Raw genomic sequence first — 13,830 nt, 5'->3', positions numbered from 1 at the left:
ACTATGGAGAAATTTTGAAAAATGTGCCAAACACGTTAATATTGGAATGTAAATACTAACTTATTATCCCATAGAGAAAACTTATTTTTTAAACCATAATAAAGAAATTTGATGAAAATAGCAATTGAATCCGATGGATAGGGGAAGACATTTGTTTGTTTGTTTATATTCAAATCTGAAAACGCTATCTTTCCAAGTGGCCAGGCTACTAAACTATCAGCAAAGCAAATGTTCCATACTCACTAGCCCTAGTGGCAGAATCTCAAATCGCTTGGTTCAAATAATGTTAGCCCTTGTACTACTGATTAGCTTTGCCGAATACGCCATCTTTCAAAATGGTCAGACTACTGAAATATCCACAAAACAAAAGTTAAATGCTCACTAGCACCTGATGACCAAATCTCGAAACTTTTGGCTCAAATAATGTTTGCCCTTGAGCTACTGAACAACTTTGTCGAAGACGCCATCTCTCTCAGTGGTCAGGATCCTGAGAGCGTCGCCTGGGGGCGTAATTCCGTATCTGAATCAGGGTTGGGAAAAACTCTAAAATTCACTCTACAGTAGTCAAGCAAAGCCAATAAGCCATTTTATGAGACGTTTCGAATCATATGGTTTCCGTTTGTTTACCAGCTTTGAAAGTTTCTGGCGGGCCGATTTATTTACGTTTCTTCTAGCGCTACATTTGGAAGGAGCATATTCAATAATGGCGCTGGTGGAAATGCAACACAGTTTTTAATGTTCGCATGTAAAATTTAAATCAGTAAGCAAGGAAGATATTTTTCATCTACGTTACCTGTAATACATGTAAACCGGGCAGAAACATGCGCTGAAAGAGACGGGGAAGTCATCGGCAACAAAAATGTGACCAGCGCCATTCAGATATCATGCTAGTTTTTTGAACAACAACAATGAGCGGCCCGCCAGAAAACGTCATTCGAACGTCTCGTAAAATGGCTTATCACAGTCAGCGAAGCCAGTGAAACTCACGCCCATCGCTGCTGTAGCCAAAAGGCTTGAAAATTACAACACACCCGTTGCTAAGGGCAACCCAATATTACTGTAGAAAAATGTTCTACCGTGCTGCATCAATACCCGGACGCTTAAGCTGAGACATATGTTCAAACTCCGTTTTAAACCACTTTTCATCGAATTAGAATTGAGTTCATTATTGCTACACGTAGTTTTATAACAGAACTTGATGAGAAAATTGAATTATATAATAAAAGTTATGATAGTACCATGAAAATCATCGAAATAATCAAGCTTGTCTTGTCCTTAAATCCGGACATCAGAAGCATTACTTGTTCATAAATCCGGACATTTGTGAATCAAAATCCGGACAGCGCTCTTGGAATATGGAATACTGCATCAAGATCCATAAAAAGTGCATATTCATTTAAATTTATGGCACATTTATAAATAATACATGCATGAATGTGATCTATAATGCTTACGTTAATGAAATGGTTGTAAATTTTTGGCTCAATTACCTCAACTGCATCCAAACATATGGGGTTGGGCGCTTGTCGTTAGCACCTCTGAAATATTGAGCCGCACTGCTTTTCTGAGCATAAAACTGCAACTTCTTTTAGATTTATCCTTTAATTATTCACTCACAGAACTAAAACACAATGCTTTATAACGGTGTCCGGATTTAAAACCACCTGCCGACAATCCCGGACAGTCTCTTTTACACCGCTATTTGCATATTTACACGAACTTCACGATTGTAGTGCTTCCGAATATGTATATTTATGTTTATTTTACTGTTATATTCAAAATACGTAGTGAAGAATGTAATTTAAACACATAACCGTCAGCTGAATGTAAACGCACGTTCTTCACCACTTCTACCGAAATTATTCACAATGCAAAAAAAAAAACAGGTCCGATCCGAAAGACGTTTTTGTTTTGATTATTATTAATTATTAGGCAATGGTTACTAGATTACGAATGATTGTAGAGTGATCAGCAAGAATGAAAGTAAATATTATGAATAAAATTTACCACTGTATTTCTTAATTTCATCATTAATGATTATAGTGTCCGGATATTGGTACCGTCCGGATTTTGATTCACCACGGTATTTCCCGCTGCATTTTCCGCATTTAGAGTCTTCAATGACACTAACGTTTTAAAAAAATCATAGGCTACTTGATGAGATTCACGTTTTTGAACTACTGTACTGTGAAGAGCCACGTGATTTTCACGAAATTCAAGCCTACTACTATCACTTACCATTCCTAGCACTGATCTGAATTACCACCGCATCCCAGGTAACAAAATTAGTTTCATGATTTTCTTCAGAATTTTTACAAGAACAAATTATAAAACTCAAGAATTCATCCTGAAAAACCAGAATAAAAACATGATGAAAATCTCATAAAGCTAACCTGGCCCACGCTTCAGTAGGTTTTCAAGACTATTTTCCAAGATTATCTTAAATGTTGATGCTCTTGTGACCGAAAGCTTATCATCGATGAGGAGAGAATCATAAAACTATGATGAGAATATCTCTCAGCGTCTGTTTTAAAACTAAGTGTAAATGAGAATAAATCAAAATCATCATGATGCGTTTTATTTGTATTTGATGGAGATTGGGAATAAATACGACTACAAAAAAAAAATACATTCATTGAAACGTAATTTTTATCTTCATGCAAATTAATTCATTGTTAGAAAATCAAATACTCTACACGAATTAAGGCTGTCATTCTCAACATATCATATTATCCTGCATGATACTATCGAATATTAAGATGCGCCACGCTCATATTGCAAAACATCTAATAAGTTTAAAGAATTTAATACAGCATTTTTCATTTTGTAGCATACATTTCAGCATTTTTTCAACATGGTCTCCAACTCAGTGATATAATGTTTATACATGATGCGATTCCATACTTATGGCGGGTAGTGTATATACGCCATATTTCATTGATATTTTTGATTAAGTGCAGCACAAGACACTATTAAATCCACAACATGTTGTGCAAAAATCTAATGCAGTTCACAGGAGAGTATTTAGATTCATGGACACTTTGGGGAAGAAGGTTGATCTTGATCCAATCTTATATAAAACTCAGAGGATTCATACAGGGGTAATAGTTTGACATTTGTTTATTTACGTCACCAACCGTTTGAGAAGTGTTTTTTTTTTTACAATCAGACTTTACTTACTTAGTTTAGCGATTGAAATCATTTCTGAACTTTGAAGAATATTGAATATAATAAAGCGACAGATGTTTAATCTAAGTACCAATTAATTAATTCTAATCAATGAACGAGATGTTGCTGTTTTGTATGTTAAGTCGGAGACGGACTACATCGGCAATATATGGTACCATTTTTTACCTTCCTCATACGTCAGTGGTATATATATAAATTTAAACTGTTAAGATATATATAAATTTAAATGGCTATATATAAATTTAAACTGTTAAGATAACTTTTAAATTTTACTACAAAAATCTGAACAATGTTGGAATATGGAAATATTGTTGAAAACATAATTATAAATTAATGTTTCAACATGTCATTAAGGATACTCGAATTAGTACTTAAGAAAGATTTTTGTTCGAGAATAAGGAATTTAAAGGGTGATTCAAGCTCAAGCTTAGTAGATATATTATATTAGTAATATATTATATTATATTAGTTTTTACTGTGACCAACATGTATAATCCACAATACAATTCAATGTGATCTTTTCAAGAACTTATGGACAGCCTAGTAAAACTTACTTCTAGATCAAATATTCTCATTGAATCAATGGTTTTATAGAGCACACTTCAAATATTTGTGAACTGGAGGAGATTACTTCAACTTGTGAAAAGATGCTAAAAAACTGCAAAAAATGATCGTGCTATTGTAAAACCACTATACAAATTGAACAAATCCAAACATAACCGGAATTGTTACTTGGGATGTCAACCCTTGGGTTACTGAACAACTTTTCCGAAGACACAAACCTTCCAAAACATCAGGATTTAAAGATATCATATATTACAAAGTTTGCATTTTTATCGCTCAATGTTCATTTAGTGCAAGTCAGAGAAAGCGCCCCTACCGGCCAACCCGCCGGGCCAAGTTCTCAACTAAAACGATGATCCTCAATTCCTAAAGGTAGATCATACTGAGCACTGACACTTCGCCCGAGACAGTACTGTGTTATCTCTTAACGCATACGAGATATTCAACAGTATCCCCAAATTGATGAAATCCCATAAACTCCGGGCAAAGACGAAATAAAGACCTCCATGTTTCTTGCAGTTGCCCAAAATTGTACGGCACATAAGGTAATAGAGCAAAATCTAGAATACCTTGAACATTTTACTGTGATTCGTCAATAGAAATAGTGGCACTGTTGTCACAAAACTGATTTTAATTAGTATCATATTAAATTAAGGTTTTTCATTGTTTGTTCAATACCGTGTCGTTGTTTTGGTTTTTATAATTAATTTGACACTTTGATGTCCGGTACTCACTCTGTCAGTTCGTGGCAAACTAGATTTTGGTAACACGTACAGCAGCGACATTAGCATTCTTAGGTTAATGCTTCTACTGATTTGTCAAACTTTGCAGTACCAAGGGATCAAATGCAGTACTAGAGGTGGTATCCATTCTAAACCCGACTATTATGTATCTAATCGTCTCTGCCCTGGGTCTCCTATAAGACGCTACCATACACTTTCCTCCCCTGATTTTTCGTATGTGACTGACTCCTTTTGCTACTATAGTGCTTTCATATTTTAATTGCAATACTTATTATACAATATAAAATAATATGGTGGTGATAGTGACAGTCCTCAAGACATTCCTGGGTTTGATGAATGCGTTGCGGCCGGCCATATAGGAAAAGTAGTTAGGATTCACCTGCAGCATGTTGTAGTATCTGACACACAGGTACTAAGGCGGGTAAGTTTTGATTGGCCTGATTTCGAAAAAGCTGTTGGACATTTCTTAGATATCCATAATGCTGGCTTTTCATTGGACCTTCTTAATTATCACCATTAGTGTCGCTAAACGTACTGCTTGACCAGTCGACGATACCAGTGGTGGTATGCTAATTCCCATGTTAGCCCAAAAAGCCTCCCCTCCATGTCGTTAGATTTGGGTAATTGATCAGAAGACAAAAGTTATAACAGCTATAGGTTTGACTTAGAGGGAAGCTATTTATCTTATTTTTAATTTAGACTCTCATAAGGACTAGATATGTTTCAATCACTCATCGCACCAGAAGCATTCTAGACAAAAATGAAAAACAACATTTGTTATGGAGTGCAGATAGTTTAAAACACTGTAATTTGTAGCATTTCTTTTTCTTATGGGATGAAAACTACGATGCAAGATTACAGAAATCAAATTGGAATAAGGGTACATGAATTTCGTCGTAATCTACTAGTGGGACTGTTATGCGGGTACTTTCAATATGGGACGCACATGATTTGGTATTTTTTCGCATTTTGTCCATACAAAAATACAATTTTAAGTATGATACCATGAAGTACACTAACAATAAACATGATTCATGAAGAAAACTCAAAAGTGATGAAAATTGAAATGGGACTGTTTTGCGAGTATGGGCAGTGAGGCCATAGCACCATATCAAAGCTCTTTTTTCATATGGCCATTATTCCTTTGGAGAATTGCGTGGAAAATTTTCTTGTAAGGTTACGATATCGATTGAGGACAAAATTATCCTTGCTTCAAGTGATCTCACAATTGATTGTAACCTTACAAGAAAATTATCCACGCAATTTTCCAAAGGAACAAAAACCATCTGGAAAGAATTTGGTTATGATGCTATGGTATAATATTGTGTGTATGTTATACTGATGGCTCCCTTCTTTTAGGTAGGACTGGTGCTAGTGTATATTCTCGTAAGTTGAGTTTGTATCAGTTTTGTTCACTTGATAGACACTGCCGCATTTTGAAAGCAGAAATATTTGCTCCTATGTGTGGAGAGCAAACAGCACATTATGAGTAGAGAATATGCTTCTGTTTGATTAAACCCCATTACCCCAAATGACATGGCCCTGGTCATTATACCTCGAATAGTTTTCTTCTTCTTCTTCTTTCTGGCGTTACGTCCCTACTGGGACAGAGCCTGCTTCTCAGCTTAGTGTTCTTATGAGCACTTCCACAGTTATTAACTGAGAGCTTACCATGCCAATGACCATTTTTGCATGCGTAATATCGTGTGGCAGGTACGATGATACTCTATGCCCTGGGAAGTCGAGAAAATTTCCAACCCGAAAAGATCCTCGACCGGTGGGATTCGAACCCACGACCCTTAGCTTGGTCTTGCTGAATAGCTGCGCGTTTACCGCTACGGCTATCTGGGCCCCATTAGTTTTACCCTGTGCAATTTTCTTCGATGCCATGGAATTCGGGGTTATGGATTTCGTCGTACTGGGGTAAAATCCGTCTGTTCAAATAGTTGGACTGCTATAAATGCCGGTTAGTGATACCTAATACCCTTTCACTTTCACAAAACAAGCGAATAAGCTTTTATTATAATATTCAAGGAAGCTTTTCATATTTTGAATATTGGCATTTTTTTGGCATTGTTTGAACCATTCCACACATAACGCAATAAAAATGCTTATACCCGTATCAAGCTCTCATGCAATTTTTATATCTTCATTTCAGAACTGATACTCCAGTACTTATGTAACATACCACATAATCACAAGTTTTATCTTCCCCCAACGGTGAGAGTACTTGAAAGGTAAGATGAAATTTTGACGTACATAAATATTTTACATTGCATACATACGTTTTCACATTGATTCCCACATTGTCTCGCCCTATTTCAGTTCAATCGCAAAGTTAGACGACTTTTCCGCATACAAAGCAGCTAACGGATTTGAAGCAATCAGCCAGTACGCAAATAACCTGTTCACAAAACCATGGCGAAAGGAGTACAAAGTGATCAAGGTAGGAATTATGTGCTTGTTTTAGGAAGTTTCTGTTGTTTTATAAGATGTTTTTCAGATTTCTACATACATGTTTGACACAATGTACAGGGCCGGATTTAAAAATGTGGGGGCCCGGGGGCCATTGTCTGGTGGGGGCCTTTTCCCAAAAAGTCGTGTTGATACCTAAGAATAGACTAGATATTTTTTAAAGTTCTTTGTAAGCTTTACATTATCAGAAGTCGAACTATTTTATAACGTTCAAAAAATGCTTTAGATCTCTCATGAACGTATACCAATTTTAAATTAGAAATAATGTCACTAATGTTTTCTTTAATATTTTATGTATCCTTGTAGATTTCATATGTTTAGGTCAAAATCTTTTTTTTTTAGTTTATTCACAAACAACAAAATCCATTTGGCTATTACCTTCTTGTAGGTACCTTTATTCGAATTTAGCTTCTTCTATTCATGTTTTATTATTCAAGTTGTTTAAAATACAGATTCACTTATCAGTTTTGAGTAGAGGAAATTGGTGTTGGGCTGGCAGCAGGTCTTTTTCTAGAGGCGTGGTCTCTATTTGATTTATTTAAGTTCTTATATTTAATGGAAGGTCTCTGAAGACTCCATTTTAACCAAAATGGTCTCTAAAGTCTTGATTGTTCTGATTGCATTTAATCATGATAAAAAATTCTACAGGATCCAGAGAAAAATTCAAAGAGTATAACGCGGCTATTCAGCAAGTTCTTCAAGAATTTTGCCTCATATTCGCCGAGGAAAAACATCAAGAAATCTTGTCCAGGAACTCCTACATGGATCTCTCTAGATTTTTTTGTAGAGGTTCCACTACTAGTTCTCCCAGATTACATCGTTTTTTTTTTTAAATACTATACTAGCGGTTCCTTCAGATATCTTTTCACTAATCCTTCAACCGAATTCTCTAGTTGTTACTCTATGAGATCTCCCAAAAAAAATTTAAGATATTCTCAACGGAAACCTTGTAGGATAAACTTAGAAAATCGATGGATGAATCATCGGATAAAATCTTGGAGAATAAGATTTGGAAAATAAATAAAAGAATCTTTGGAGAAATTCCTGATGGAATCTCTAATGTATTTTTTTGGTTATCCTTGGAAAAATTCAGGTTAATTTCTTGAGAAATCTTAAAAAAATAGAGGAATTCTACTTGCAATAATAACTTAACGACTTAACGAACCCCCTGGTGAAGTCTTCGGAATTATCTCTGATTTTTTTGAAAAAATACTTGAATTATCATGAAACTCCTTGAGAAAATCATGAAAGAAATACATACAATATTACGAGCAGCAGCATTTCTTATAGTAGCATTCATTCATCAAATGCATTCATTATAGTAGGGGAATCCACGTTAGAACATCGAAAGGAATTTAAGCAAAATAATGTCATTCTACGTGTTTATCCAAATCGTTTTTGAATCTTTCTTAACCCCTCTACCGTCAGCTTCATTTTTCACCGCTAAAAAAAATTCAAATCGCGATAACTTTTTTGTTTCTAGATATTTTTGCACCATTTTTTCCGCAAGCCCTCAAAAAACTCTTCTAGTTTAAAAATATGTGTCGATATTGATGATTGATCATCTGGATCCGGAGATATTCCAAAATTCCTTGGGGGACCGACGCGTGGCTATAACCCACGTAAATATCTCAGGCTACAAAATTTTGATCGTATTCGGATATTCACTCCACAGAATTATATATTAATGCGAGTATGTTGTGAAAAAATGAAGCAATTTGGTGCAGCCGTCTTTGAGTAATGAGCATGTATGTTTCTGGTACCACGCTGGACAAATGAAGATCTTGGAAACTCTAAAAAATCTCATATCGTAATTTTTAGATTTCTCCAAGAATACTGAACCGATTTGTATGATTTTTTCAGAGTAGCTCCTTATTACCTGGCATTGTATAGTACACATTTTATTTTTTTGATAAATTGACCAAAAACAAAATGGCCGCCAAAGACATTTTGTATGGAGAATGTCGGTCCCCCAAGGAATATCGGAATATCTTCAAAACTAGATCACCAATGATTAATATCGACTCGGATTCTTAAACTAGAAGAGTTTTTTGAGATGTTGTGAAAAAATGGTGCAAAAATATCGAGAAACAAAAAAAGTTATCGCGATTTGAATATTTTTTTAACGGTAAAAAATGAAGCTGCCGGTAGAGGGGTTAATCATCTTTTTTTTCTCGTGAAGTCAACAGAATCTCATTCTTGCTGTTCTAATATGTTGTTTTAGTAATTTCATTGAGTTTATTTGCATACATTTCACCCATTATTCCGGATTTATGGAACAACTTTCATCTTTCATATGGGTTTATTCACATATTTCATAACGCTAAAAATGACCATTTTCGATACCCTCCCATCCCCTCGTAACGCTTTTAGTTTGGATGTTCTAAAAATTTTGTAAGAGGCGTAACACCATGAGGACACCCACCCACCCCCTTCAGCGTTATGAAATTTGTGAATGAGCCCTATGGTGTAATTCCAAATATTCTTGATTGCTTGCATTGATTCTAATTATTCGTAAAAGTTCACCCATAAATATGTTTGTCGAGTTTTGTAGGGGCCCCTGAAATGCGGGGGCCCGTGGGCCATGGTCCATGCGTAGTCATCAATATTTTAGCTAATCTCGAACTTCAAGGATTAAACAATGAAAGAATTTGAGCTACTTAACAACTTTTCCGAAGATGCCATCTTTCTAAGTGGTCAAGATCCTGGGATCTGCAAAACAAATGTTTCATGCTCACTAAATTCACCTGTTGACAAAATTAAGAATCAACTGACTCAATCAATTATAGCCCTTGAGCCACTGAACAACTTTGCCGAAGACGCCATCTTTCTAAGTAGTCAGGCTCCTGGGATATTTGCAAAACCAAGCGTGTTGTACAAAGTACAACGCGCGACTACTCACGTTACAAAAATTCGCGCGACAACCGGAAGGTTAAAACTACTAAGCTCTTGGTCACAATTCATTCACTTATTTAGTTAACATAAACAGATAACACTAAGTCAACAATTTCATGCTATCTTTGACTACCTTGGCGACTTTGGCGACCTGTACCTCAAAATTGTGACGTGATGAAACATTTCTGAAAGCAGCATCAGATTCAGTGACCCCAAAATTACTAGAGACTTATAATTTGATCCTTGAAACACGCTCCTTCTTGTTTCTGGCGTTACGTCCCAACTGGGAAAGCATATTCAGATTCACACCTGCTCAGTATTCTTATGAGCACTTCCACGATTATTAACTGAGAGCTTTACATGTGCTATTTTCCCCGATTGTCATTTTTCCGAACGTCAGTTCCCGAATGATGCTTTTCCCCGGATGCCATTTCCTTGAATAACCTGTTCCTCGAAAAGTGCTGCAATTCGAAAAGGTTAAAGAATAGTCATCAGTGGCAGGGTGGTGAACTAGAAAGTACAAGAAGCAATCAAAAGAAGGAGATGTTTGGTCATTTTTGATTTAACATATGTTGCTAAAAATGCTGAGGACGGTGAATCTCGAAAGAACTGCCGATCATAAGCATATCAGTTGACTGGCTCGTTCACCACGTTGACATGTATAAAGTGCCATAAACTTTTCGGGGGAAACGAAATTCGGGGAACCGGCATTCGGGGAAAAGTAGCACAACCGTCCAAGTAGGGTCTACCCCGTTTGGCATGCAGACGTTTGGCACAATATGTGTTTGACTTAATGCCATTAGGTATATTTGTATATTTGTATATTTGTCAATTCATCTGACTATGTGTCTTAATGAACAATTAAAGTAAAAAAAATATAATCAACTATTTGAAACGCATATTGAAGACATATACAACGAATAACTTAATTCTAACACTTTAAAAATGCGTCAAACAAATATCAAATATCTTCCCGTTCTTCCTCGCGTAACACTCGTTCAATCCGTTGTCGAAATGTAGAAGTTGCCAAGCCGAAATCGAAGAGGTGATAGTGCTCGTTGAAGCGTGCTGCCATGTATCGAATAGGGTCATGTAATCCGTAATTAACTGTCCGAGCAGGGAGATGTAGGAAACTTCTTGTACGGAGTGGCCGTTCTGGTGTATATACTAACAGATTGGCAAGAATTTCCGGTGAATCAATTTCGCCTACCAAAACTTTAGCTACAAACACTGATTGAGCTGTAGACCTTCTGCTCTCAAGTGTGTCAATACCCAACAGTTGACACCGATGTTCATATGGTGGCAGACTTGTGGGGTCTCTCCACGGCAGATGCCGAAGGGCATAGCGCACAAATTTTCTTTGTACAGTCTCCAGTCGCATTATCCAAACCCTTTGGTATGGGCACCAGATGACGGATCCAAACTCTATGATGGAACGCACAAGGGAACAGTACAACGCTTTGAGACAGGTTGGGTCACGGAATTCATCCGCAATTTTGAATATAAATCCGAGCTGCCTATTAGCTTTGGCGATAGTGTCCAGATAATGGGGCTTAAAAGTTAGAGCTGAATCTAGCGTGATACCTAGGTCTCGAATAGTATCTACACGATGTAGTGGCAGATCATCAATGGTATAGTTGAATATAATTGGCTTTTGCTTGCGGTGAAAACTGATCACGTTGCATTTCTGAACACTTATGGTGACGAAGTTCCTATCGCACCATTCGCAAAAAACGTTGATTAGATGTTGTAGCACCAGACAATCGTTCTCGCAGCGAACAACTACAACAATTTTGATGTCGTCAGCAAACATAATTCTGCATCCAGTAGGAAGAGCGAATCCAATGTCGTTGAGAAAGATGGAGAACAACAGCGGCCCTAGGTTGCTGCCTTGGGGAACTCCCGAGGTGTTTGTAAAGTAGCCCGAATTTGCTGAACCTAGCTTTACACAAAGTTTCCGGTGCGTTAGGTATGACTGGAACCAGTGAACCAAATCCGACGATACGCCAAGTTTGCCTAATTTAGCAAGTAGTATGGAGTGGTCGACGCGATCAAACGCTGCTTTGAGGTCGGTGTAAATAACGTCCACTTGTACTCCTGCTTCCATATTCTGCAGACACAGTGATACGAAGGGAGCGAGGTTAGTTGAGATCGATCTTCGGGGGTAGAAACTAGAAATCCTTTATAAGAGAGATTCGCGGAAGCTGACATTTCTGTCAAAGTGTGAGCCAATCGAGCAGCGAGAGCTGTCAAAGTGTGAGCCAAACGAACATGCGTTATGTTTGTTTTGAACTTTTCATGAAGAGTAATGTAATCCGCTTGAAATTATTTCGGTAAAAGTAATTTTGCATGAAGCAAAAAATGAAATGTTTTACTTTTTTGAATTTTTGTCAATGCGATTTTTAGTTTTTGATTTTTTCGGCTGTTTATTAGTGTTGATATGTAGCTCAAAGATCTATAACAAAACAAAATACACTTTATAGCAATGAGGAAGTCATGTCCGTGTTACAATATTATTCTCGACGCCGAACAAAATCAGCACTGCTGATCTGTTGCCAAATCATTCCATTTTACTTCCGCGTATCTCTCTATAAAGGATCACTAGTAGAAACCATGTTGGTCAGGTAAAATGTAGTGTTTACAACAGGAGAGTAGGACATCGTTGACAATTATCTCAAAAACCTTGGAACAGGCGCAGAGTGATGTGATGCCTCGATAGTTTTCCGCATTCTTCTTATCTCCTTTCTTGAATATCGGAAACATGTAAGAATACTTCCACCGCTCTGGAAACAATCTTTGGAGCAAAGAGGCGTTGAACAGCTTCGTCAAAGGCAGAATAAGTTCGGTAGAGCATTTTTTCAAGATGCTTGGTGGGATACCATCTGGGCCACTTTCGTTTGAATGCTTTAGCTTACGAATCGCTGATTCAACCATATCCGGAGTGACAGAAAACATGCTGAGATTGAACGCATCCCTTGGTGTATCACTGAGCGCCGTATCTATTTGTGATTCAGCGGCAGTAGAGCCGTTGAACACGTTTTTGAAACGTTCTGCTAGAAGATTGCTTTTATCAACCACTGATGCAGCGAATTTGTCGCCGAAATAAATTTCGCTAGGGAGACCATCCTCTTTCTTTTTAGTTTTCACAAATGACCAAAACGATTTTGGGTTCCTGCGAAGTTTATCCTGCATGCGATTAGTGTAGCCGTTGTACAAGAAATGATTGTAGGTGCGGTATTCATTGCTTGCAAGAACAAAAGATTGCTTGGTTAACGGGTTTTTGTTTTCAAGGCACTTCCGTAGTGCTTTGGACCTTAAACGCTTCAAGTATCGAAGGCGTGCGTTGCCCCAAATTGGTTTCGCACTTGGTCTTCGCAGAGGCACATTTGCTGATATTATATGGTTCAGATTACTAGTAAAATAGTCAACAGCTTCATTGACACAGAGGCAAGTTTCGAGGTATTGCCAGTCGATTAAAGCAAGTGCTTGTGACATTGAAACAAAGTCAGCTCTGTTGAAGTCAAAGGCCAGTGGATCGTCGAAGTTGTCATACTGAATGGGTAAAGACATATTGATTAGCGTTTCTAGTGCGGGATGATCTGCATCAAGCCCAATCAACGGCTCGGGCGCTTCGCATATTGTACAGTCGGGGAGGGCAACTTCGTTTACTAGCAAAAAGTCGAGCAATCGGGAGTTTCTGTTGAAAATCGTATTGAGCTGCATAAGACCATGCAGAGAGAAGCCGTCCAAAAGAGAGCTGCACGAGGCTGATATGACAGAGCGGTTGACGTCAATCGATGGAATGTTGTTGCTTTGCACATTCTAAGCCAAACCAGACTGGTTGTAATCACCAAATACGAGGGCAAAGTCGTTAGTGTCAAGCCGGGACAGTACAGCCCCAATTGAGTTAATGTGATTTTCAATATACAGCATGTCTGTTTTGCGATCAGGAGGGACATATACA

General features: G+C 37.4%; 1 protein-coding gene across 3 annotated transcripts in view; it reads left to right on the top strand.

Moving 5' to 3' along the window:
- Positions 1–13,830, top strand: part of LOC5575919 (protein tamozhennic) — a 54,229-nt gene that overhangs the window by 22,637 nt on the left and 17,762 nt on the right. For all 3 annotated transcript variants that reach the window (XM_011494788.2, XM_021843761.1, XM_021843762.1), the window contains exons 3-4: positions 6,655–6,733; positions 6,822–6,942. In XM_011494788.2, the coding sequence (XP_011493090.2) occupies positions 6,655–6,733; positions 6,822–6,942 (200 nt within the window). The remainder of the gene's footprint in view (positions 1–6,654; positions 6,734–6,821; positions 6,943–13,830) is intronic.

Source organism: Aedes aegypti, chromosome 2, assembly GCF_002204515.2.
Source record: "Aedes aegypti strain LVP_AGWG chromosome 2, AaegL5.0 Primary Assembly, whole genome shotgun sequence".
Lineage (NCBI taxonomy): Eukaryota > Metazoa > Arthropoda > Insecta > Diptera > Culicidae > Aedes > Aedes aegypti.
This window is presented reverse-complemented; position numbering and strand designations above follow the sequence as displayed.